Source organism: Pochonia chlamydosporia, chromosome 2 (assembly GCF_001653235.2).
Source record: "Pochonia chlamydosporia 170 chromosome 2, whole genome shotgun sequence".
In the NCBI taxonomy this organism is placed as follows: domain Eukaryota; kingdom Fungi; phylum Ascomycota; class Sordariomycetes; order Hypocreales; family Clavicipitaceae; genus Pochonia; species Pochonia chlamydosporia.
Window position 1 is genome coordinate 4,495,598 of NC_035791.1, and position 26,079 is coordinate 4,521,676.

Consider the following 26,079-nt stretch of genomic DNA (forward strand, 5'->3'; position numbering starts at 1 on the left):
TTGAGATTGTATCATACCCCCGTTTTTACATAAACTGGACAGTGGTTGCAAACCTTGACATCTTTTTGTGTTATCTTGTCTGTATTGGGCTTGTGGAGAACATTGTTTCATAGCGGAGGCGAACTGGGTATTTTTGGCATGGATGGATGTATACGACTTTGAATGATGAATTTCTGTCGTTTTATGGTGGGGAATGAGGAAAGTAACAAATGAAGAAGTTTTTCATCATACTATGCTCTATACGTCGTGACTGTCTTTATGGATGCTTTGTAGATGTGTTTTGCCAAAATAGCGTGTCCAACCTTATCTTTCCCGTGTAGTGTCATCTCAACCTAGCAAAGTCAACTTTTGTAGGGCCGTAATAACAGGCGCTTCCTGCTTCTTGGCCCGACCTTCCATCCATTCCTGCAAGACGGCATCCCCACCGGTAGCTTTCCACGAATATTCTCCCACATCATCTGCCTGCTGCTGCTGCTGCTGCTGCTGCTGTTGCTCGTCGTTGACCGCAGAAACAGCAAATACATCCTCAATGGCCCTGTGACACGCCTCCACTACATCGTTCATGAGTGCCTCCGCTGCTCTCGCCCGTTCGGCCATACCCCTCCTCACGAGGGCGAACACAAGACGCTCTACCTCGGATTTTGTGCCGCTCACACGCTCGATGAGTCGCCTCACACTATTGACGAGGTACTCCTCCTCGTAGACGGTTCCCTTGCGGCCTCTCGCACGCTTCTTCTCCTCGCGCTTGCGGTTCTTGCTCGTGGCGCGGGAGACGCCTGTGCCGACGGTACCAACGCTGCCTGCCTTGCCGGTGTACCGCGTGAATAGGGAGGCTGACGTGGAAACACGGGAGCTTGCCGCGATGGAGACGTCGTCGGGGATGTCGACACCGCCTGGTCGTTCGCCCTCGTAGAAGGACAATGGATCTTCGATGGCTTTGCGGCGCAGCTCGGCGATGCGGGGGACCTGTGCGAGGAGTTGGCCCTTGCAGTCGGCGAGGAAGTCGGTCGTGCTGGAGAGTGCGTCAGCGAGGCCAGTGTCGATGGCGGAGTCGAGGAGGTCGGGGCGCGAGTTTTGGACGACCAGGCGCATCGCTTCGGCGAAGTGGTAGCCCTTGCAGAGGCATTTGATTGCTGTTTCGAGGGAGGACAGGTGCTCGAGGTGGATTGTTGCGGCTGCGGAGTAGTCCTTTGCTTCGTAGAGGGCGTCGGCGAGCGTGGTGGCCAGGTCGGTCATTGCTTCGGGCGATAGGGGCGGGTTTTGCTGCTGTGCCGTGTAGAGGCATTCTTGCCAGCAAGTCGCGCCGGATGCGCGGTAGCAGGACGTTGCTTTGGCGTAGTTCTTGAGGGATTCGTACGCGAGACCGGCTTCGCGGTAGGAGGATTTGGATTCGAGGTGTGCGGCGTAGAGGTTGGTGATGGCTTGGAGACGGGGTTGGTCGTAGCGGTATATGCGGAGGGCGTCTTGGTAGAGGGCGTGCTTGGTGGTGTAGGTGCAGAATTCGTCGAAGACGTCCAGCGCGTGTAGGTGGGAGAGGGCCTTGGAGCGACGGGCCAGGTGGTCGTCGATTTGGAACTTGCGCCGCAGCTCGGGGAGGACATGGAGGTTCTGGATGAAGGGGAGGTATTCTCGGGGATCGCGCTGGGATTGCTGCGCGACGAGGAGCGCCAGGTCGAGGTTGTAGAGGCCGAGGGCGTTCTCGTACAGCCGGTTCACGTCGACGAGGAAGCAGATGTGTTCGACTGCCTTTTCGGCTACCTTTTCGTCTTCTTGCATGAGTTCGGAGACGAGTGTGAGGCCGTCGTCTAGTGCTGGTGGCGATTTGCAGACGTGTGCGGTGATGATGTTTTGGAGGTTGGTGGCCTTGCGGGATTGGAGGCCCCTGAGAATAGCGTCACAAACGGTGTTGACTTTGGAAGATGACTTGGTTGGAGTGGGAGGTTCGGCAGCTTGAGCTCGCAGTTTCTTGGTGTCTTTGTACATGATTTCGGTGACGTCCTCCTCCCTGAGGTTGGTTAGCATGAGTAGAGTGAATGGAAGTAGTGTGGCGTAGATTTACCTGAGCGATGAGAGGAAGAGGTCGATATACGTCAGGTCGTTTAACTGATCCAGGAACAAGCCTACATTAGCCAAGAATTGTGCCGGCTGGTGGTCGTACAAGATGTTCATGTCAACACGTTGGGTGCGGCAGTACGCAAACGCGCGTGAGTAGTTCTTCTCGTCTATCAAGTTTCGAATACCAGCGACGACCATGGCGCGAGGGAATATGGTCTCGACGTTTCCTCGAGGCATTTGAAGCACAATACTCATGTTTGTAGGGATGGCGACGACAAGACGCGAGCCTCTTTCTACGCTGCGGCATCGCTCATCTTTCTCAGGGTCGTCCTCGGGCACTTCAAGTTCTATGTTGTATTAGTTAAGTTCATGCAAGGGCAGGGTATGTATGTACCTTCGACATTGGGAACCAGGTGCACATATTTGACAAAGTGGTTGCTCGTAGTGAAGATGAGATGACTGGGTGTGAGGACGAAGGATGTACAGTTTTTGGCTAGCATTCGTGAATTGGCGTATATGTGACCATTCCTTGATAATCCAAAGGCAGTAATCTCGCCATCAACTTTGACAATTTCAAACCAGGGCAGGTGGACAGGGAATTGGATTGGAAGCAGGTCGGTTGCCGTCTCGGAAAGCTTGTATAAGTTGCCGGACATGTCCTGTCCGTACGCTTCCAACGAGTTTTCATCTTCGTAAGTTGACGTGGATACGATGGCGTCTTGGCTGTCAATAATGTCCATCGTCCCGCCATTGGCGTCGATTGCAAAATGCACCACGTCTGAATCTCCCGGCGATACGAAGCAGCGAAAGTGGCCCTCTGCAGTGCTTACGATGCGTAGCGGAACTTGTCCGTCTGAGATACCGGCAGAGGAAAATGGAATTTTCGACTTGAGGCTAGGTTTTATAGCGCGGCCGTTCTTGATGGGCCACTCGTAGACGTCGACACCCTTTCGGTGTAGCACAGCGAATGAAGAGTTTTGTCGTCCAAAGGCAACGTCCACCACTGATGATTCGGCAGCGATATTGAATAGAGACATGGGCGGCGGTACATTAGCCGTTCTGAAGGGAGTGAGTTTGACGGTTTCCCCGTCGATGACTGCCACGGCGCCAATATCATGTGGCGGCAAGCATGAGCCTCTGGCTGTGTAGAAGGCTTCCTCGACGATGACCGTCTCAGATGATGACGCAGAGGCAAACCGTAATGCCTTCTCAGGATGCCAAGCTAGGCACGAAAATCCGGCGGTGATGGGGATTTCCTGCTTCAAGTACCAATGATAGTTGCCCATGGTCCAGAGCTGCACGCTATCTTTGAGAATAACAGCGAGTACAGTTGAGTCTGAGTTCCACTCCAGGGAAATCTTTTCGTGAGACAAGACGGACGATCCAGGAGATCGAAGAGTAAACTGTCCGTGACGAAGGCCGTTTCGCTCAAAGAACACAACATCGACCCGATCAGTTAGTCGTTGAATACCCGCCATCAAGTTCCCAGAGGGCCTCCAGCTAAGTGCGCCTTCAAGGCCATCGACCGGCTCACTAGCGCTATCCAGCTCGCCCTCTCGAGAATAAACGCGGACGACTCGTCTGCTCCCTTCCTGGACTGAGTTGATTGCCACGTAGGCACCGTCGCCTCTCCAGCTAATGGTTGTCGCAGCATCCTCATGCACGCTGGGCAGACCTTGGTCGACTTTTTCGGGAATGGTTGGGTCACGAAGGGCTTTGGCACCTCGGCCCTGGAACTGGGTTTCCTTTTTGCCCCAGCCGACGGAGACGTGCTTGGAGGCTTTGAGGTCGTCTGCTGTCATGGTGACTTCGGCGACGGGGTCGAACGTGGCGCCCATGAAGATGACTGTGTTTGCCTTGGTGGTCACAAGTAGCAGTTCCTCGTCAGGAGACCATCGCGCGGCGGAGATACCGGCGTCAATCGATCCCATGATTTCGATGTGAGCTCCATTGTCTGAGAATTGGTCCTCCTGGACTGTGATGATGTCTCCGCCTTCCAGGACTAGACACGTCGTTCCTGAGCCACTGATATGCTGGATGTTGACAACTCTATCTACCGGCAAGTCTGGACTTGGACTGGGAGCATCCCAGCTTGCTATTGATGTGTGTGATCTAGTGACTGTCAGCAAGGTGATTATTCGGGTGAGGCTCAGGCTCGGCAGCAGGTACGTCATCTCATCCCGCAAACTTACGTAGTGTCATTCTCAGAAACCCTCACCAGCTCGATATTCGAGCTCTCCGCCGTCGGACCAACGGTGCAAAGTACTTCATCCTTCTCAGGGTCCCAGCAAGCAGATGTGATATCGGGATGGCTCCACCGCCCAAAGCGGACGTTGCGAAGATTGCGCATCGCGGAAGAAAATGCGGCGCCGGGCAAAATTAACGCATCAAGAAGTTAACGCATCAAGAAGAAAGGTCAGCTAAGCCGGAAGTGGCTGCTACTGCTTGTAGCGATGTTGACGAGCAAAGGTGGTGGTGGTGATGTGAGCGTCGGTCTCACTTTGAGTGTCGTTGCGCAACGTGGGCGACTAAATTTTTGTCTGTGAGGTCTGGTGAGGTTCTGCCCAAGATCGGCGCTAGTGATGCACAAATTGTGAGCGGATTGGCGGGATGGAGTGGCGCTTTTGGATTGGCACGGCTGTCATTGGTTCTACGTTTGAGATTGCCTGTGGCGGAGAACGTACTGGGTTTAGTGCCCGTGCCGCTTTTACAGGGCTCACTGTCACACACAGATGAACCCCGTTCGTCAGTCCCAATATAGGACAACGGTTCTTTACTGTAATTCAACTTGGTGGACGGGGTATTATATGAAGCTACAGCCCTCCGGTCGCTCAGATTTAGGGGACATTTGCATCGCGGAGTGCCTTGCTGCTTGTGGCGTGGGCAAGCAAGCAAGCTGTCTGGCACATGAAAACCCGAATCTATCGCCAACCAATGCACTTCAACCATCAATTGCAGAACCAGTCCTTTCAGCTCAGGGAATACAACCCTCCTCCACTCATCACCCAACAGCCCCAGAACGTAACGTCCCAAACCAGCAACTTCACAAACGCACAGTCCATAGGCTTAAAATCATAAGAGGGTATTTGTTAGGCATGCCTCCGGAAATCCAGCATGTATATGCAACTAGTTGCTAGAACTGCAGCACAAGCTGTTTTCGAACGAACAAGCCGCATGTTACAGGAGCGCTGCGGGCAACAGGGTTAGGACCGAGGCATCACGGCAGCTAGATCTTTTCGTGAAAATAAGACGAGACAACGCATCTAACGCAAAGCACCACCGGAAACACGTATTAGTAGTCAGCAAGTTTAAGAAATCGTACTAGAAAAACAAAGCTCTGTGGCTCTAGGTTGGTAGCGTAGTTTGAAACGTGTTCGCAAGCCAGCCTATACGCCTATTCGGGCACGCCTTTACTCTTACTGGGACAGAGATAGAGACATGGGTCTTTAACCGTTCTAGGCTATATAGTAGGGCCACGTTCGATGTCCACGAGGATCCCAAGAAGTTTATCCAGGTCATATGCGGTTATCTGATAATAAGTGATGAAGAGCTAGGCTTAGATACAATCAACAAGGAGAAAGGCGATAAGCTATTTATTACTATACCTATTAAAGCTAGCGGGAACAAACGGAAGCAAGAACTTAAACTAGACCCCAACCCAATCGCCCTTCAGCAGGCGATTGTCTGTCGCAGCACATTGTGCTTTCTTGCTAAGACCACTAGTGCAGCCAAGTATAACAGGGTCGTAAAGTTCTCTTGGACTTTAAACATACAACCACCCAAGGCGGACTTCTGATTAAGGCGAACGCTCGCGGCGTAAAGGGTCTCGCGAAAGTGGTTAGCTACAACAAAGAAGTCACCAGCATAAGCAGGCTGCGTCAAGGTCTCAACTTCTCGACTCGGCATAAGTTTCAGGGCGTTCCACGCAGCGCTAATACTTCAATGTTCATTTTCACAAGGTGTCCAGACTAACTTTTTGGACTATTAGGCGCGCTGCCCCCTTCCTTGATCTCAGCCCAAGCACTCCCGTTGCAAAGCATGCAGATAATCAATCATGCTCATAAACCCGGAAGCTAGGGCCAGATCAAAATCAATATCCGCAGAGTACAGTAAGTAAGGTCATAAGTATGCACAAAACAATTTCCTAGTACTACAGACCATTTTCCCAGGAAGAACGACAAAGCAAGCATCTTCAAGATCTACCTTAAAAACCCGCGGGTGCCGCGGAGCCCAACAATGCGAAGCAGCGTTCTTGGCGGCTATCATGTCTTGGCCAAACAATTTTCCCTTTTAGATGCAGTCCTTTTGTCAGCTAACATGAGCTCACGGAGACAGGCGTAGAACCCAAGGATTCCCATACGCATCTCGTGTTAGCTTCGCTGGCAAATCTAACGAATTTAACGAAGTTTCTAGGCTAGGCTTCTGCCCACTTCCCGCACTGAACTATCTGCCGTTGCTTCGTCGCTTACCTCGCCAGCAAACTTCTAATAATGGTATTCATCGTCGTATTCATCGTTTGACTGCTTCTTTAGCCAGTCCATCTTATAGTTTCTCCAATTATAAATAATAGGCTTTCTTCACCTTGTCCCGTTGTCAATTTCGTCAAAGATTTCTCCAGAATAAGCACTCGCGAACGTTTCTCATCTTAGCACTTACAAAATCCACCATGCATCTCTCCACTGCCAGCTATATTGCCGCAGCCATTGCCGCAACCTGCTCAAGCGCAACAGCTTCATTTGTTGAAAAGGAAGCCTATTTGGCCAAAATTGCTCCCGTAATGGTCGACAGGATCTCCAAGTATCGGGCTAGCAAGGGCAGCTTGACAGAGGCTCAAGTCGCCGTTCTGGAGCAGGCGGAGAAGGTTGTGCGGAACTACGACGTAGACAATATTACGTCTCTGGAGATTGCCTGCAATGGCGCTTTCAGCAAAGACGAATGCCGGAAGATTCTTGCCGGCGAGTCCAATGTCGCTTCACGGGCGTTCTATTGCAATTGTTCTGCTGAGAGTGACTACTGCCCCTACATGCAAAGATGCATGATCGGCGTCACGGACTGCACTTTTAGGCCACGTTAGTTCATCTCCCCTTGATGTACCTTTGTTGCTCTCGTCGAGCAGCTGCGGAGGCAGTTTAGCTAATGGGTCCTACAGATTCTTGCGGCACGCTAGGGTTATACACTTGCACCGGCGTGTGTCGCAGGGCTTAAAACCTACGCACGTGGTTTCAAACGGTTCATATGAACATGGCTTGTTGAGTTTCATACATTATGTTTCGGTCGTTGTCATACTCTGCCAAGATCGTGTCTCTCATTTCAAGAAACACAGCGTGTTGTTGCATTGTAGGCAACAACATCCTCTGTCAAGATTAAGTCGCTCATTCAAAGCAAGCACAGTATGCTATTGTCAGACAAAGCTGCCTCAGTTAAGCAAACATGCAAGTGTGGCAAAGTGGCAATAGAATATCGTAATACTGCTGCGTAAGCAGCAGTATTCTAACAAGTATACAATGTCGTATAATTCCGCTCTTTTAGGTAGAAAATCAAGAGTCTCTCGTTGCCCGATTCACAGGGGATCTTCTTCCCAATTGTTGCTCAGTTATCCAATCAATCGTGTTGTGTGACAGTTATAAGCCCGGTTTGCACGCCGGGTTTCTGTCTACCAAAGCTTCCACTGCATTAAACACCACCAATTACAATAGCCGCTAATAACCTCGAAGTCTCTTCCCGGGTTATCCTCAAAGGATCCGGTAACTAGGACGTGTGGATAAGTATAATCCGCAAGTTCGCAAAGAATCAACAAGTCTAGGAATATATTGACCCCAAGGTTATACACAAGCCGGTCTTAACGCCACCAGTCAAGCCAACGCCGGGTTAAGCCCAGGCAAACGCCACTAACATACAGCAACTGTAAGGTGACAGCCTTGGCAAGTTCCAAATCCTTAAGGCGAGGCACCAAAGCCAACTTCAGACCTACAAGGACAAGACCAAATCTTTAGCAATACTACAGGAATACATCGTCAAAACCGTTGGCAAGTACGTGGTGTCGCCATTCTATTTATTAGCCAACATTGAAGCGCCAAGTATTCCGTACTGGTGGCCGTTTCCATGGCGAATCACCTGCGCCATACATATCGTGTCTGGATCTTGGCCATATTGTGCCCGTGAAATATGAAATATTCAGTCTGACAACATTAGTTTACGATGCTCCATAGTCCATACTTGTGGCATTGCGAGGACGAATACTGCACCTCAGTTTCCCAATTCGTCCTGGGCGGTACTGTTAACTCGAATTGGGAAGTCAACATTTAACAGATCCGTTTTGGTGTACCGTTTTGAAGTTGAACAGTAAAGTATGCCGTAGGGAAGCATAAAGCTATAAATAATTAGGTGAGAAGTTGTTGAGGTAGAATCCGTCAGGTCGCCAAAAATGGAATAGTGCAGCCACAGTTGCTCAAGGCAAAAGCGGCGCTGCTCAGGCACTAGTTATATTCAGGTTGTTTATTAGTAGGCGAAAACTGTGAATGGACATCAAAAGAGACGTCAAGTGTGGATGTCCTTTCATTCATGGATCCAAGAGTTTGTTAAACGGCTGGTGTGGGTTTTAATATAAAGTTAATCATTGTGTCTGCGTTTTTCTTCTTTTCTTATATACCAAGCTGGCCTCTTTGTAGCTCGCAAATGTCCAGATGTCCCAGAGGCCACATGATGAACATATCGCAGTTCTTGCAGCATGTATGGAAACCTTGAACCTTGCTTTGACATGTAAAGCTCTCCCGTACCTGGAATTTATAGCCATTATTACATTCACGCTGGTCTATAATCTATCGACTAGTTCCTCTCTAAGGAGACCGTCGATATCTAATTACCATCATGGAAGCCAACTGATAAGCTCAGTGACATGCTCGTCAAGATAAGCTCACGCTCCGGTTGTCTCCGCGGTTCAGCTATCTTCGGAGATGGTCACATCTCAAGCCAGGGTATAATACGGTGTACGATGGGACACAATTACCAAATACGTCTGGCTGCTGATCGTCTCCGTCCAACTGGAACACCATCATTAGCTGCCTAGATTGCAATTGCATAGTATTTGGTAACAATGCGCTGTGTTGGCATGGAAATCCACACTCATACTTCTTCCCACAGCGTCACAATCGGGTGTGTTGCAGTATTTGATCCAAATCGCCTGACATATCGCGAATATGGACACCATCACTTAATCTCAGCACCAAACAAAATTGAAGAAGAGAAGGAGACAAGTCGTACTTGTGCCTCGATCACGTCAAACCCGCTCATGAACTGCCGAGCCATTCAATCAATGTGAACACCATGGGCAATTCATCATCTCATCCCCTCAATAAATCACACCACGTACATGCAAGATACCTACCGAGTATCAATTCCACATCAACATGCCACTCTCAGACGGCCCAGCAACGTTCCATGCAAAACATGCTCGCCAGCATTCCATTCCCGAAATAGACTCGACGGACCCGGACCCAGACCCGTTCGCATCGATACGAGCCAGAAAATTTCCCGTGGACTACATTGCGATCCTGCAGTGGCGATTATGCAAGATGAAAAAATTGGCTGCATTAGCTGGGCGCTGAGTCCGATGCTAGTGAGCTGTGGGTGGACTTTGTCAAGTGTTTTTTATCTTGTGGTTCCGTACTGTGCCGATGCCGATGCCGATGCTGGGCGAGATTAACGTTGGCTTCTGACTGTGTTGTGCTGCATGGGAGTTGAGAGGTGAAAGATGCAATTAAACGTGTAAAAAGACCAGAAAGTTCATAAATTGTGTATTTAAATTTCAATGTCTATTTTAATTTCGATTTATATGCAAGTATAAATATGAAAATTATCATTATACAAAGATGTTGAAGCACAAGTAGCCGATCGTCCATTCGCATGTAGCTGGTAACCTCGGCCTCGGCTGGCTGAGCTGAGGGGTCAACATTGAACATTGAACTCAACTGGTCAACTGCTAAACCAAGCCGCAAACCGCCACATCCAAGCTGAGGCATGCCAGTGAACTCTTCTCAGAGGAGTCAATGTCGATGGGTGACACTGACTGACCGACATCCTTGTTCCCACGTCCCGCGTCGCCTTGTCCCGATCTGTTGAAGCCTGCACCAAATCTTTAGCGCACCATCTGCCATCTGCCAGCCAACCGCCCGTCTCGTGCCGCCTCTGATTCGGTTAAAGCTATTTCATCTGCTCCCCCCCCTGTGCTAGCTCTGCTTTGCAATATCTCTCTCATACCGATCCCGACGACCAACCTATCTACCAGCCAGACTTGACTGTTTCCCTTCTTCATTTTTGCATGATAACTCCCACTGGCACTGGGAGACATCCTTCGCCAAAACAGACACCTCGACCCTGCTCGCGTCCTCCAGTCCCCAACACTTTTGCCCCAGCTTCAGTCCCATCGGCCCACCAGAACACACCAGTTGACCGCACCTCGACGTCTCACAATGGACGTCGCATACAATCAGCACTCCGACCGCGCAAGGCGCAAGAACCGCTCGACAACAAACATCAACCACCTCTCTCTTGCCCCCCTTACCGTCAAGCTACCCATCAACGATAGCGACGCCATTCCTGACTCCCTCGTCTCCCAGACCCATGCAACATATCTACAAGGCAAATCCGCACCTACCACACCGCGACTGCTCTCCCGCGGCTCAGTGACACCTCGTTCAAGATCCCACCATCGAACACCCTCGGCCCCAGGCGGCCCATTGTCAAAAAGCAAGTCATCCACCTATCTTGGTGCTTCCGGTCCCGGCAAAAAATCAAGATCTGGAGCATCGACCCCGAGACGACGCCGCGACGATGCCTTCCCCAATGGCAACGAGAACGAAAGTGACTGGCTCTTGAGGGCTGGAGCGTTACTTAGTTCCGAGGCTAGAGAATACAAGGGCCAAGCTTGGCTCGTCTCAAGGCAGAGCTCTACGAGCCTCGCTGGCATGCGGGATGCCGATGAAGTAGCTTTCGAGCAGGAATTGGCCCGAGAGCGAGAAGTTGCCAGCCATCGTGCCAGCCGTCGAGGCAGCTCAGCCATGGCCGACGACGATGCTACTCCCAATGGTAGCCGTTTCAACAGCAGATTCAACAGCCGAAAACAGAGCATGGCCGAAACCCGTAGCCATTTGGGAACCCCTTTCGAGCGACCTACAACAGACGGTGACTCGTACTTCCCTGGTCCCGAAGTCGGCATTGCCGGCCCGGACTTTGTCAATCTTGACGAGAAACTGGAGGAGCTGGAGCGGGATACCACACAGGACGATGAAGCTACTGTGCGGAGGCTGGTACGACATGGCACAACCGGCAAGGGATCATGGATCAGTAACGTCATTGGCTGGTCCTTGTTCAAGGTCGACGAAAACGACGAGGATTCAGAAGATGACGACGAGGATTACATGGACGACGAGGAATTGGTCCGCACTGGTCGTGGTGGCGGCTCCCATAGACATTTCGAAGGCGTTCTGCATGCTCCCGTCGAACGACTGCCGCCGCCAACCTCAGATGAGGGCGGATGGAAAGATGCCGCTTGGCTGCTTAGCGTAGCCTCCAAGGTCATGTTTTGATGCAATACTTGAGTAGACTAGTCGTTGTCTTGTCTGCATGTGCAACAACAACCACAATATCGTTCCGTTTATCGTTGGCTTTCGAGTTCCTGGGTTGACGACTTGGAATGCCCGTCGGGTCAACATCAGCCGGCATATAGTGTAATAAGAATTCTCCAAACACGCTCTGCCTGCCTGCCTTCTCTTGGTACTGTCTGTGAAACTGATTATGTTTTGTTTGAACAGCTGTGTTAGCTGCTCTCCGCTATTTGCGAACAGTTTCGCTTGCTCTTCATTTTTGACATGTACAGAGCTCTCGCAACATTCAAATTTGTGGGGGAGTTCAATAGGAAGTTTCTCATTTCACACCACCCAACAGTTACGGGGATGATAGTTCGAGTCGTACAGATGACATCACACATATGTATCCTTAGAAAAGAGGCGGAAACTGAGTATGCAGCCGAGGCATCAAAGCTCGATACCTCCTTGATTTGCGTAACAAGTCCTCCGTGGCATGTTCTCGTTGACGGAGCAAAGTTGGGTTGCTGCGAACCCAACGCAAAAGCCTGTTATCGTCGACTTTTCTATCAGGTACTGATAAGGCGCAGAGTTGAGGCATCACTGACTTTGGCCATTATAGGCGTTGTGGCACAACATACTTCGGACGTACCTTCAACTTGCTTTTCGAGCATGTCTACCTGGGGCCGGTTCGCAGGTATTATTTTCGGAGCACCCCGGTGTTGGTCCATTCGTGTCGAGAAAAAAAAAAAACACAACTGTGACAAAGGAAAGGTAAACCAACTGGCCAAGGGTCTTAAATAGCCGAGGTCGACGAAGGATGATGTAGTCAGTACCTCACAGCGAGTGGCGCAAACATGTCGGCGTCGAAATGTTCTCTCCTCATGACATGGGTAATAAAATACTCATACAGCATTGTACTGTTTTTGAAATAGTGGAACAAAATCATTGAGGAGCTGTTTTTTCGGACCGGTTCAGTAACACTTCGTGAACAGGAACAGATTCAGACACAGGTTCCGGCAACAGGTTCCGGTCTCATCAGGCTGCAGCATCGGTTAGAAGACTTCAGTTGGTCTTTGATGTCGGACATGTATCGGTTTTTGGGTGGTCCTTTGCAACGGTAATCCGCTCTGGGCAGCACAACATGAACTAGACTGTCCCGCGAGTACCTTTTGGAGAGCAAATCGGACCTGGCATCATTTGTATACTACCAACCAGCACGTCGATCATGACCTGCATTTGGCAACGTACCAGGTTAATCAGCTCTTGACCGGCTGCAAGATGAGTCCACAATATGGGGATTGGAGCATACCACCTTACCAGCAGGGCAAACATGTAACGCTTCATGACCAAGTGGTAATTTCAGTGCAGCTTTGTGTAGCAGTTTGACAGCCAAACGCTAGATATTTGGAGCGCCCTGAGCACAATATCCTGACTGTTGATCGCCTTCAAAGGTTGAAAGATCGTCAGGTTCACGTACACCAACTGGCATATAGGGCATTGGTCAACCAGCTTCTCTGCCTTCCTGCCGCCCTTGACTGCCCACGAACCGTGGCACAAAGTGTCCTAAAAAGTCGTCAACAGCTCAGGGGATTACAGTAAAGTCTTCAGTTCTAAGCAAAAATTGTGTCACCTGGCCCTTGCATGTCTGGAATAACGTACCGGCTTGGGCAGGTCATCTCGTGACTGCATATTTGGTAGTGCAGAGTTGATGCCCCGTCACCAAGTGAAAGCAAGCAATACTGGAGGTCATTGTTGCCCAATGTCACAACACGGAAGCTCCTGGCCGCCATTGACGCAACGACCAGGGCGTGTGGCTGCTTAATTAATTGCCGTGGGCATGATGGACATGGCACCTGCGCTGGGAAGCACTGGTCCATCAACTTCATTGGCATCAAGTAGGGCATATCTTTTTCGGTGGCCATTCTGATGGGTCGTGGCGATGCCAGGGTTTGGATCCGATAGGCCGGGATTCAAGGGACGACGAGAGACCCCATTCGGCGCTCTGTGGGCGAGTCTGGAGGAGAACTGCTGGGGGTGGCAGCTAATTTAATTTCCACGGAAAGCATTGAGGCAGTGGAATAGCCAAAAGGTGATGGCAAAATTAGGTTTCGTGAAGGATGCAACGCTCATTTGTGAGAAAATAGCCGTTGTCAGGGGAGCCAGGGGCAGGGCCCCGAGCTGTCAATGGGAGAAGATTGACCAAAACGGCTGAAGCCATGAAAAAGCTGCGATGGATCAAATAGTTTACTTTAGAATGCATGTGGTGATAAACACAGCAGTGGCTGCCAAGGACAAAATGATTAAGTTACCACAGCTAGTCTACCTAGGTACGGAGTACCGTCTGGTCAACTCTACGCAGCATGCTAAGCGAATGCCAGGTGATTTGTGGGTTATTATTGGCAGGAGCGTGTCAGTCATGGGGAAGCGGTGGAAGGTGCGGCCGGTTCAACGTCCAGTCTGGTCATTATTTTTGGCAAACCGGACGCCGGAATCGTACCAAGGGACATGCAGCAGGAGCACTAGCAGTTGGTCAAGACCAGACGACGGTCTTGATGCCCAGTTCGGGAGGTGGGCGGCGGCCAAAATAACAAAAGAACCGAACAAATTACTTACGCCAAGGGTTTGGATCCAGCAAAATTTTGGAGGCGGCCTTGTGGCTTGTTGACGAGAGCAAAGCAAAGTGGTTGACCTCTCCAGCCTTCAACCCAGCTCTTGGGAAGTTGGGGGGTAAGATCGAAATTGTGTGGCGTCGCTCCAGGTTGGGTCGATGGCGGAGGTGAGGGGTCCAATGATGTAACCGGCTGCGAACCTGGCCACTTGGAGACGGGCAAACTCATATGCTGCGTTGTCTAGACCTCGACAGTTCTGCACTTGGGAATGGGAGGACAACACTTGTGCTCAAAAAATTCAATGGACTGCGCGGTTTTAAATCAGATGACATATCGAGGAAGGCCTTTGCAGTAGTAGTGGTAGCCTCAGCTTGATTGCATCAACTGGTTTTCTCCAGTGATAGATAGGTGTGGCTGCTCAAGCTCGTCGTGACGATTTCCAAACACGGAGTAAGCGCCGTGGAAGCAATTGAGGACTTTTCGTCAAGTCTACAGACTTGATTACAGTCAGGGGCCAAGAGCCCACCAGACCGGATTGGCATATCCAATGTTCAAACCGTCGGGTGCGCCGCACCTGCTCCAGGCCAGTGGGCTGGCTACTGTAATGTCTGGTGCGTCCAGAAGGTCTCACAGACTGACAGGTTTCCATATGAACTGGACGTCCAATGTTGACGCAAGAGTTTGCTGGGGTCCATAAGCTCAGATCAACAAGGGCCAAGATTGCCTGCTCCATTGTCTCAGGGGTCGCTGGCTTACCCCATGCGTTGCTTAATCACAGCCTGGCGAGTGAGTGCATGTGCACCGGATGTATGTTCGTACGGAGTTCAGTGCAAAGCACAGTACAGAGTACTTGGCATCAAACCAGAATGCCGCCCGCCCTCAAAACAGACGACGTGGACTGTGTTGGAGATAGGAGTCAAGTTCAAATACTGCAACATGAAGTTACCCCTCGGCGGCGTACAACAGGCACGCAACAGACCGGACCAGGCCAGACCAGACAACAAGGCTTGACAAGACCAGCACTTGAGCATCAAATGGAAAGTCATGTCTGGGCGAGGCAAGTACGAGCTGCACGAGCTTCCCCAAAGCTGCAACAGAGCTGCAGAGCTGCACAGAGCTGCGCACAGCCGCGCACAGCTGCATGGACGGAGCCCGACGACGTCACGTCAACCTGCTCCATCCAACCAGACCATTTGATCCAGGCTGGTGTGCATCCATCCAGATGTGCATGGCATGGTCTCAACCCTTGGCACCAGACATCTTGTTTGCTTCCAACCTTGAATTCCTCTTGCTGCTGATCTCTTGTACCTAAGCTAAGCTCAGCTCCGAGCTGACACTGCATTCATTGACTTTACATCTTCTTTTCTTCATTTTTTTTTATTTGTGTTTTTGGCAAAGTCCAACCAGACTCGAGTCGAAATCATCCCCTCCGACGACACGACGACGAGACAGCCACACACGCACACGCTCCTCTTCGCTCCGTGTTAAATCCAACGTCGACCTCCAATCTGCATATCCCCACATCCTAAATCGCTCCCCTCGCTCACCTACTCGTTTCTTCCTTTTTCTCGCACACCCCAGCTCCCGGCTCCCCATGTTGGCTCGGCTGTTGGCTCAAACACTCCGTGCCTATTAATTAATTAATTTGTTTAATTTTCCTCTAAATCCGTTTGTTCCCTTTTCCCGCTAGCCGAGCCCGTGTTCCGCGGTTCATTAGACACAGAACTTGGTGGGACAAGCATTGCGACAATCTGGCACTGATAGAGCTGGCGCTGACGAGGGTCAGGACCTATCCAGACATCCCCCCGTCATCCAGTTGTCATTTTGGGTCCAAGGGTTCCCAAAGAAGATAGATACCCAGGGGATACCCATCTGATGTTCGCTTCGCCTCCACTTCACAGTTCTCAAGGTTGCTTCGCGCCGTCTGGTCGTCATTCGACTGCCTGTTGGTTCCCCACGTCTAAAGCTCCCTGACTGACCCAAGGACTGGAGAAGTGACTGACTGAGCCATCTCGTCCTGTCAGTTTTGCTATCTGTCTCGCCGTCAAGTCTGGCTCTGGTCTGTTGCTCACAGGGCGCGAGTTGTCCACAGCTTTTTGCGTCTGCGTCGACGCCTGCATTTTGCGCAAAGCCTACTTGACACCAACGAGTCTGGTCTGGTTGAATACCACCAGCGCATCTCTACCACCAAACCAGCCCAGGCGTTGTTCAGGCCACCAAGTCTTGGTCTTGACTGATCCAGTGCCCAAGCGTTGGTTTCATATCCGGGTATATCTGCAGGTATGTGTGATACCACACTGCTGGTCGAAAGGGCTTGTTGCTTCTCAGGCCAGACGGGCTACATGAAAGGAGTATCTTGTTAGCCGCTTTATCCCACGACCTGCTCTTGAAGCTCTGAGAGCCAGGCAAGTGGTGGTTTCTTTCAATGTTGGGCAAAGGCCGTCTGGGTTTGATGGGCTCCAAGCTGGTGCTCCTCGCTCAATTCCACTCGACGCGAGCCTCAACTTCCATCCACTCACTCACCCACTCATCCATTCACTTACTCCATCCCGTCTGTGTCTGTCTGTCCCTTTCAATTTGACCTCACTTCTTCTTGCCTTGCCCTGTCCACATCAACTCAAGACCACTCAACCACTCAACCGGCCCTGCTCAACTCACTCCCACCCATGTCTCCATGTCCCCATTACCCTCCTTAGCCTCTTTGCCCTCGTTGCCCTCATCTCATCTCTTGGGCCGACCAAAGGATAGTGCCACCCACATCGTCCAACCGTTGTCCACCACCTTCACGACACTACCCCACTAGCGGCCCGCTGAGGCCAATTCTCCATGTTCATCCACTGACATCCTGTCCAGAGACGCCGTTCTACCCACACTCCATCACGGCAGGCGGAAAGGATCCTCCTCGCAGAAATTTAATACATTAGACAGCTGTGTTCCAGCCGCGCTGCTTGCTGACCACTGGTCCAACCACTTTATTTCTCCGTCGACTCGAGTTTCCTCACCAAGCTTCTTCCGCCAGACACCAAGCTCGACCGAAGGGCGGCATAGCTTAGCTTAGCTTTTGCGACAGACCGACTCCGTCTGCTTTTTCGAAGCTCTATTTTCATTGTCTCATATCGGGCAAGGGCGTTGCGGTCGCACGGGACTCACGACAAGCCTTGCCATCAACTTGAATTCGGTGCTGGAGTTGTTGGCCGGTCTCTCAACTCAACTGCCTCGGAGTTGGCACAACCTAGTGTGTCACGCTGCGGTCACAAAACCATTTCAAACCTCACCTTGGCCGCCGTTCGGGTGTTTGTTTCGTCGACCCGATTCGCAGAGGGCTTCCCGGATAACACCAGCTCTACTTTCTCTCTTCGCCCCCAAACCGCGGCTGGCCTGATACACAAGCGTAACAATGGCGCCTGCTGAGGATAAGGTTGGTCTAGCTTGACAAAGTGTGTCCTAGTTCAATTACTTACACCATGGGTAGACTAGCGCGGATGCATCTGCTGAGCTCGCGTTTGGAGATGCCATTGATATGAATACTTTTGATCAGATTTTGGAAATGGACGACCCTGGAAGTGACGAATTCAGTTCGTCAATTGTTTTTGGCTTCTTCACACAAGCACAAGAAACATTTGATAATATGGACACAGCTCTGTGAGTCAATCTCAGAATACATGAGCTTCCGTGGCTATTTTCACTCCCATTCATCTTCAAAAATCTTAGATGGTGGGCATTCTTGGCAATCACTTGCTCACCCTTCAGGCTGCCTTTATTCAAAGCGGTGTCTGTACTCTTTAAGAACGAAATCTAACTGGTATAACTTCGTAAATAGATCAGAGAAAGATCTCAAGACTCTATCAGAACTCGGCCACTTCCTCAAAGGCTCGTCAGCTACATTGGGCCTGATCAAGGTTAGGGACGGTTGCGAGAAGATCCAGCGTTACGGCAAGAACGAGAATTTGGACGGGTCTTCAGAACCCGACTCGGAGCTATGCCTAACGCGAATCAAGGAAGCACTCAAAACGGTCAAGACAGACTACCAAGATGTTGAGAGGAGGTTGAAGGCGTACTATGACAAGGGCGAGGGCAAGGACGACGATGCTTAGAAAGCACATGATAGACTCCCACCCGGTACATGCTCAGCCGATAAACTAGATCTCCGATGCCCAGAGGCGCTGCAGCCGGAAACTACAGTCCCGACAACAGCTGATCGAAATGCAACGGTCTCGAGGAAGGCATGATGGTTGAGCAGACTGTCTAGCGTTGGAGAGGCTTGCACTGGGTGGTTTTATGCATTTTCTCTCTATTTCTTGTTCTGTATGGGGGTTTGAAAAAGGCACAAGGTCGCCCGGGTGGTCCTGGATGGAGGGACTCTGATTTCGCTTGCTTGGAGGTTTTGGGTTAGGCATGAAGGCCATTTGCGTAACAGTCACAGTCAGTAGCCTTGAAGCAGAATCAGGTTAGGTAGTTGATGGTTATCACTGCGGATGTAGCATAGGGGAGATACCCGCTAGAGGGGCTGACGAAAAGGTATACATTGAATGCATGACGAACAAATCGCAATAACGCAGGAGCTAAACTCGTAGCGAGGCGTATTGTGGCCAAAAAGAAGAAGAAAAATGATAAGATTGGCCTTCGAGGCGGCTGTAGAATCTTGTATCTGCATTGGACAAATTGCCTTGGATGTGTCTAGTAGGTCCATATGGTTGACAATTTAGTGATAAGCCCGAACGGGCAGTTATCACTCAATCAGTATGGGTGTGTGAATGGAGCAAATCGACATATGTTAACGGTCAGCGGAGTTGGGTGGCGCGGCTTGGGGAAGCTGAGATTGTGCCGTCTTGTCAGATCTGGTCCAGTCTGGGGCCTAAGCCTTACTCTGCAAGTCTCAGCTCCATCGTCCAAAGCTCGCCGACTATCATCAACATCGCCTGGTTCTTGCCAACATTATCACCTCTTAATATAGAAAAGCACGCAAGTCTCGGTGTGTGATAGCCTCTCCTACCCAACAGGCAAGTCATTTCCAGCTGATACCTACGTGGAGACAGCAAATTCATCACATTTGCTGCGCAAGGCTGCCAGCCACATTCACGCTTCGTGCTGAACCAGCTTCAGCGCATCTTGGACTTATACGGAGACCTTACTCATACCAACATTGCACAAAGAAGACAAGATTCACACCTGCACCGAGTTGTTTGGCGCCCGCCGCCTTGCTACGGGAACACCTGAACAGGATTGAGCGTGTACCGAGCATTCCTCTGTACGATGCCTCCACGACCAAACCCCACCCATTTTCTGTCCCTACAACTTGCCAGCGCGCAGTTGACGAAAAGCCTTGCTACATTCCGAGCAGATGTCACGGGTGCGAATGGCTTTGGTGTTCCTGAAGATGCGGTACGCCCACCTGGCACACTGCACCTCACGCTGGGTGTGATGAGTTTGAAACAAGAAGGTGTCAGTCAGGCCGTTGACCTGTTGAATACCCTCAAGCCGAGAGAAATTCTATCACAATTGAGAGCTGTTCCTAGCTCCGTGCCATCTACGGATAACTCTCCATCTCGCAGCACAGCCGGGGGCTTGTCAATATCTCTCCGTGGACTACACTCCATGACGTCTGCGTCCAAGACGTCCGTGCTGTATGCTCCACCTACAGATGCCGAAGGGATTTTATATAAACTCTGCGAAGAACTGCGGCAACCTTTCCGCGAGACGGGTCTGATGGAGGATGACGGTCGACCACTTTTGCTGCATGCCACGATTGTTAATACGATATATGTTAGGGGAAGAGGAGGGGCGAGACGGAAGGAGAGACTGATGCTTGATGCGAGGGATTTGATGAGCAAGTATGAGGATTATGTGTGGGTGGAGGATATGCCGGTTTGTAGGGTGGCGGTTTGTAAGATGGGTGCGAAGAAGGTTGATGGGGATGAGGTTTATGAGGTTGAGGGTGAGATTGAGATATGAGGGGTTGAGAGATGCGTGTTGCAGAGAAGCGGTGTGTAGAGATGGATGGTATTTGGTTTCAAGGAGTTAGATATGGTTGTTTTGGTGTGTAATGAGGATGAAGCTTGAGCCATATGGCGTGGAGTTTGGCTGATGCCTGGGTTGTGGTGGAAGGTACTTGGTTGCGAAGTTCTTTGTTCTTGTTGCCGGTTGACAAATAACTATTGACGCAATTGGGTACCGGTACAGTACAGTACAGATAGACTAGAAATAATAGAGAAACATTTATTGTCCAGTAAGAAATACTTTTTGTTTTGCACCAGCGTTGTTCAAGTCTTTCCCTGCTTGTTTGCCTCCCCACCTTCATCCATCTGCACTACATCCGTACTTTACGGAGAAGATCCACAGTCGATTGACTTCAGCCACTTCAACCTCAACCTTGAACCTGGGAAGCTCACCTGCCCTTCAGGCAACCACGTTGGAAATAAGGGCCTTTTCGCCTCTCCCTGGCTTGGCCACGAATCATCAACCCATCTTCCACATACAATCACAACTTGGGCATCACAGTCAAGCTTGCGCGCATCCAGCAACAATGCGGAAGCAAGCCCGACCTACATCGCAACGACGACCCCGCTAAGCTCTTGATGAATCCGACGACATACAACATTTGAGACACGCGGGCACAACTATTTTCCCCGAGTCCACGAGCCAAAGAATATCAGATAAACAAAACACCACCAGTACCGAGTTCCCAGCCTCAATGCACACTCCAGAAAAGCGCCGCGGCGGCAGCCATGTCCTGCGCACCGGTTCCAGACACAGCCATGCAACACCATCCACAGCGAATGCCACGACAAACAGCAACAGCAACAACAACAGCAGCGGCAGCATGCCCGCGATGCCTCCCCGCGCCGCAATGGTCAACAACAACGCATCCGTACCCGAAGACGCCCACGAAACCACAAGCACAACGTCCAGCGGCGGCGGCGGCGCATCCCTTACCGACAAGGACAAGGAGGGCGGTTCCGGTCCCGCGCGCTCAGTATCAGTCCGGTATAACAACTCGTCCAAGGAGAAGCAAAAGGACCGTGACGCGGCAGTCATGCGGGAAAAGGACGAACGCATCGCATATCTCGAGAAAGAGATGGATATCATGGAGCGGGAGTTTCAGCGCGAACTGGATAAACTGAGTCAGAATGAGAGCGAGACAGCTACATTTTGGCAAGCGAAGCACAGTGCCTTGAACCAGCAGTACCTGCGGACGGATACGGAGTTGCGGCTGCTGAGGGCGGAGGTTGATGTGCGGGAGGCGGAGAGGGAGGAGCTGCGGCAGGGGTGGGAGGTGTTGAGGAGGGAGTTGAAGGAGCGGGATGATGAGATTAGGGGGTTGAGGGGCCAGATAAGGGGGTTGAAGGAGTTTGTGAGTACGAGTACGAGGACGGATGGGCAGACGAGTGATGAGGTTTTTGGGGATGGGATGGCGAGGTTGGGGAATGGGTTGCAGAATTGGGTTATTACGAATTTTCGGAGGGCAAAGCTGGGTATGTTTCTTCTGTCTCATCAGCATTTCGACGTATCGGGATAACTGCTGACATTTTCTGGATTCCTGGTAGTCGACTTTGTGACAGTAGACGAGGCAACGCTCGCGGAACTGGGTGAACTGGTCCCCATGTACGAGGAACTTGCGCAGACGGCCAAGGTACACTTGTTGCAGTCGATTGTGTCCAAGGTCCTAGTGGAAATGGTGTTTGATGCCTACTTTGTAGGTCTGTCGGATGGCCAGACGCGGGACTTTCGACAAATGGAGGAGCTTCTATCCTCCTTTGGTACGTACATGCTTAAAAGACAAATTGTTTTTGGATGTGCTAACAAGACACAGCGGCCACAGACGAATCCATAAACCAATGGCGCGCATCCACACTCGCCCTTATACGCCGCGACGCTCCTCAACTCCTCCAAACCTCTACGACAGGATACGTCGAACAAGTGATTTCTCGAACAAACCGGATTCTGGACTCCATCACCGACAGCAGCACCGCATCGTCGACTTCACGCTCGGAGGCACGAGACTCGGCGCTCCGCGTCCTGGTCAACAACTCGGTCGAGCTGGCGCGGCTGCTGGTCGCGCAAAAGGCCGTGTTGAGGGTGTACATGCCACAGGTGCTGCCGCATCAGCAGGTCATGTTTGAGGCGGAGACGATGGAGGATGTGGGCGGGGAGGACGAGGAGGCTCTCGCGAGGAGGGAGATTTGGTGTGTTGTGTTCCCGGGGGTGATTAAGCATGGGGATGAGAATGGGGGCCAGATGCAGTTTCGGAATGTCATTGCTAAGGCGAGGGTTCTTTGTAGTCCTGAGGATTGAATATGGGTGTATGTATGGGTTCTAGGTCACTGGATAGATTTGCATGGGCGTTGGATCATAGCGATAGGTGTTTAATGATACATTGCATGGGCTGTTGACTTTGCATTCTGTCAGAAATCCTTCTACACATGTGGACACATAGGTAACAGGACAAAGTCAATCTAGGATAAATTCATCGCAGGGTATCATTACAACTACCAATAAATCAGCCAAACAATCCCATCCCGCACATCATCAATTCGCACCATCCAAAACTAATCCCTCGTCCTCGTCGGATCCCAAGGCGAAGCCCTCCTCTCCGGCACAGCACTAAGCGTACTCTGCTGCCCGGGCGTCATCTGCCCCGACGCCAAGTCCGGCGTCAAAGAACCACTCGCACCCACATCCGATACCCTCGCCGTTCCCTCCGCCGGTTTCTTCTTGTTCTCCTTCTTCCTCCTCTCGCCGGAGAGCTTCAGCGCATCAATGTGGCTGCGCTCAAAGGCTTTCGCGTACGACAACCCCGAGCCGGGCTGTGGTTCGGCGCGCGACGACGTGCCCGAGGGTCGATGGTCGTCGAGTTCCTGGTCGGCGGTGTCTTTGGGCGGGTTGGGGTTGGTGTTGCTGCGTTTGCGCTTCCACCAGGCCATGATTTTGGGCCAGGGCAGTCCGAGCCACCCGAAGAAAGCGAGTCCTATGATTGTGAGGATGATGAGCACGGGGATGAGGACGCTGAGGTTGGGGCCCGAGTAGTCGTTGCGTTTGGGGTGGATGGTGGCGGTGGGTGGTGGAAATGGGTTTGGTGGCATTTGGCTAGTTTTGTTTGTCAAATAGGGTTGGATTCTGGTAAGGTAGGTTGGATGTTGATTAGGTTGAGTAGGCGTGACGCCCCATGCGGTGATGTAAATGATTATGAATTTGAGGGAGTTGATAAATGGGGATGAGATTGGGGAATGCGAACTATTTCAAGTCCTGGCTGAGGGGACCGCTTCAACTGATGACATTGAACCAGGTACTTCATTTTGATAGCCTGAATGATTTGGTTGGGTTTGGTCTGGTGGTTAAGCAGCTTCTAGTTTGGGCTGGTGCATCACTGGTGGTGTCACATTACGCACCAGTTGACATACTAAACATGTCGGGAATGGCACACTGGTCTAGTATTTCCCAGCGGGGACGTCAACCTGATTGATTAAATGCCTGTTATTAATTGTGTTGCGTGCGTAGTCGATGTAGCTTACTGCGACAGTCCATTCCCCCAAGTCCCAAAGGGAAACCAGCGAACAAGCTACTCCCACGATGGCCTCGCCTCATCATTCGAATGGAATCGCAGCGACAGCTTACCGCTTCTGAGCAGCGGCAAAAGAACCGTCTGACAGCCCTGAGATAGCTCCGACAGAAGTTCCCAACCATGGCTATTCTGGTCCCCTGCACGACGACTTGCAACTTGTGGCTGCCAGCCACCGGGGAGAGAATGGCGAATGGGTTAAGTCTGGTCCAACGGGAGGCGAGAAACGATGCGGGGGTTTGGCGTCAAACACTTGTTGTCTGGTGTCTGGTGCTGGTGTCTGCTGCGATTGATTCATACATGGATTTATTGATTTGTTTGACCCTCAGTTTGCTTCAACTCCACTGTGCCGAGTGCCGGATCCATCCTTGTTCACCACCACCACAATGCCACATATTCCTACCAGGACCAGTTTCCAGAGCTCTCGCATAATAGTTGGCGTATTTATTTCAGATTTGATGCCCAGCATCTCGGGTTCTATTTTAATGTCATGTAGTGGGATGCCAACACATCTACCTAAGAGCTAACCCAGCCAATTGCCGTGGCTTATCCAGATTCACAACTACATGACAATAAATCATGACAACATAACATATAGCATGTACGACCTTAGCATAACAATCCTAAAGTCACTTATATTTATTCCTTATTTAGAGTAGAGATTTAGCCACATACACCATTCTAACCGTTAACCCTTCACAACCACCAACTACTTCCCAAACGCCTTGGCCGCATCTTCCAAAAACGCAACCGTCTCCTCCGGCCGACTCAACATGGGCGAATGACTACTTTGTATCTCTCGAGCCTCCAATTCCACACCCCTGTCCTTAGCCATCTGAACCACCATCTTCTGCATCGCAATCGGCAGCCCCCTATCCTCCGTAGTCTGCAACTGCCAGCACGGCACGTCCCGCCACCCTTCGTACGAATCCTCGCCGCCCTCCTTGAGGACTTTGAGCGACTGGGGCAGTATCCTGCTCGCCCACATTTCTGCCTCTTCGTCAGGGAGGTCATGGTAGAACATGTCTTTGATGTCGGCCGTGATGACGGCAAAGCCAGTCTCGGTATCGGCTTTCCATGTGGGTGGAGGTGTGCCGCCCACACAGTCGAGGAAACTCATGCCTGCCGTGTTGAAGCCTGTCGCTATCAGGACTACGCCAATGACGTGGCCTGTTGCGGTTGAAGGTGCCGTTTTCTTTGAGAGCCCTTTGATGGCACTTAGGCCGACAAAGCCGCCGTACGAGTGTACGACTACCACGACGTCGAGTCCTGCTGTGGTCTCGAGCGTGATAGCATCACGAGTAGCTTTGATGTCGTCCGCAAAGGAGACGCTTGGATCGCCATTGGTAGATGGAAGAGTCACAGCAACACTTTTGTAGCCTTTGGTTGATAGGACAGCCTTGACCTTGTCCCAAGTTGATGCAGCATGCCATGCTCCTGGGACTAAGACAAATGTTGGTTTGGAAGACATGTTGGGAATAGTGAAAGAGTAGTGTACAAATGAAGGGTAAATGTGATGAGGAATTAGACAAGACTTGGTGAAAGCCTACGGGATATTTATACTTTCACTTATATGTCATGTATTGCTGCCGCAGTGTGAAAGCCGGGTTGCCGGAAACTCTCATTTCGGTCCCCTGTCTTGCTATCCTAACAATTCGGAATATGACGGCAAGATTGCAACGAAAATTCCTTGTTTATTAGAACTAGTCTGTTTAACCGGCGTACAATACACATTTCGGGACGTCTTAACCAAAGGCCGCGAATGAACAGCGTCTGCTTCCTCTTGGCTCCCGGTCCGGATCGAATCCAACGGGGCGGCCCCATCAACGGCTTGCTTGTGCCGGGGGTTGGCTTGAGCGCCGATGGGTTCGTCCGATGGGTTCGGCCCCATCATCGCCTCAGTCTGGCAAAGCGTCAAGGAACTCTGCGGAAATTGTGGGTCGTTCTAGAAGGAAGCATTGAAACAATTGCGGCTTCGCGCCGTTGACGATGCTAAACATCTGATGACTTGGCACAACGGTGAGGTGGCGTACGGCATTATTCGATTTTCGCATCTATGTCTATATCGCATAATACACTGTATTATACCGTGACATGTTAGCTCATACTCGACGATAGACAAATACCGTATTCCAAACCCTCCTCCAGGTGTTGTTCAGCCGACACTGCATTGGGTATAAGATCATGTAGAAACTGTTAGCATGGTTAGATCTTCTTCTCTCAAAATTACGGCTCATTCACAACATGAGCGACATGGAATATTGCACCAACGCTT

General features: G+C 51.0%; 9 protein-coding genes across 9 annotated transcripts; 6 read left to right on the top strand and 3 right to left on the bottom strand.

Moving 5' to 3' along the window:
• Window positions 1-327: 327 nt before the first annotated feature.
• On the bottom strand, window positions 328-4,405 carry VFPPC_03435 (IKI3 family protein; the record flags this gene model as incomplete). The annotated part of the gene is made up of 4 exons (XM_018282936.1): window positions 328-2,005; window positions 2,060-2,402; window positions 2,450-4,167; window positions 4,248-4,405. The coding sequence occupies 4 exons, from the start codon at window positions 4,403-4,405 to the stop codon at window positions 328-330; spliced, it is 3,897 nt and encodes a 1,298-aa protein (XP_018147611.1).
• A 2,316-nt stretch (window positions 4,406-6,721) lies between these two features.
• VFPPC_13465 (hypothetical protein) lies at window positions 6,722-7,260 on the top strand (the record flags this gene model as incomplete). Its single annotated transcript, XM_022428878.1, has 2 exons — window positions 6,722-7,124; window positions 7,205-7,260. The coding sequence occupies 2 exons, from the start codon at window positions 6,722-6,724 to the stop codon at window positions 7,258-7,260; spliced, it is 459 nt and encodes a 152-aa protein (XP_022284616.1).
• Window positions 7,261-9,424: 2,164 nt separating this feature from the next.
• VFPPC_17508 (hypothetical protein) lies at window positions 9,425-9,757 on the top strand (the record flags this gene model as incomplete). The annotated part of the gene is made up of 1 exon (XM_022429211.1): window positions 9,425-9,757. One exon carries the CDS (start codon window positions 9,425-9,427, stop codon window positions 9,755-9,757), a length of 333 nt encoding a protein of 110 aa, XP_022285762.1.
• A 766-nt stretch (window positions 9,758-10,523) lies between these two features.
• VFPPC_03436 (hypothetical protein) lies at window positions 10,524-11,639 on the top strand (the record flags this gene model as incomplete). Its single annotated transcript, XM_018282937.1, has 1 exon — window positions 10,524-11,639. The coding sequence occupies one exon, from the start codon at window positions 10,524-10,526 to the stop codon at window positions 11,637-11,639; it is 1,116 nt and encodes a 371-aa protein (XP_018147613.1).
• A 6,006-nt stretch (window positions 11,640-17,645) lies between these two features.
• VFPPC_13466 (histidine phosphotransferase HPT1p) lies at window positions 17,646-18,342 on the top strand (the record flags this gene model as incomplete). Its single annotated transcript, XM_018291243.1, has 3 exons — window positions 17,646-17,666; window positions 17,721-17,890; window positions 18,069-18,342. 3 exons carry the CDS (start codon window positions 17,646-17,648, stop codon window positions 18,340-18,342), a joined length of 465 nt encoding a protein of 154 aa, XP_018147615.1.
• A 1,159-nt stretch (window positions 18,343-19,501) lies between these two features.
• VFPPC_13467 (activating signal cointegrator 1 complex subunit 1 protein) lies at window positions 19,502-20,200 on the top strand (the record flags this gene model as incomplete). The annotated part of the gene is made up of 1 exon (XM_018291244.1): window positions 19,502-20,200. One exon carries the CDS (start codon window positions 19,502-19,504, stop codon window positions 20,198-20,200), a length of 699 nt encoding a protein of 232 aa, XP_018147616.1.
• A 739-nt stretch (window positions 20,201-20,939) lies between these two features.
• On the top strand, window positions 20,940-22,540 carry VFPPC_03437 (hypothetical protein; the record flags this gene model as incomplete). Its single annotated transcript, XM_018282938.1, has 3 exons — window positions 20,940-21,720; window positions 21,793-22,005; window positions 22,059-22,540. 3 exons carry the CDS (start codon window positions 20,940-20,942, stop codon window positions 22,538-22,540), a joined length of 1,476 nt encoding a protein of 491 aa, XP_018147617.1.
• Window positions 22,541-22,794: 254 nt separating this feature from the next.
• Window positions 22,795-23,328, bottom strand: VFPPC_15653 (hypothetical protein; the record flags this gene model as incomplete). The annotated part of the gene is made up of 1 exon (XM_018293406.1): window positions 22,795-23,328. One exon carries the CDS (start codon window positions 23,326-23,328, stop codon window positions 22,795-22,797), a length of 534 nt encoding a protein of 177 aa, XP_018147618.1.
• A 1,185-nt stretch (window positions 23,329-24,513) lies between these two features.
• On the bottom strand, window positions 24,514-25,275 carry VFPPC_03438 (alpha/beta-Hydrolase; the record flags this gene model as incomplete). Its single annotated transcript, XM_018282939.1, has 1 exon — window positions 24,514-25,275. The coding sequence occupies one exon, from the start codon at window positions 25,273-25,275 to the stop codon at window positions 24,514-24,516; it is 762 nt and encodes a 253-aa protein (XP_018147619.1).
• Window positions 25,276-26,079: the final 804 nt, after the last annotated feature.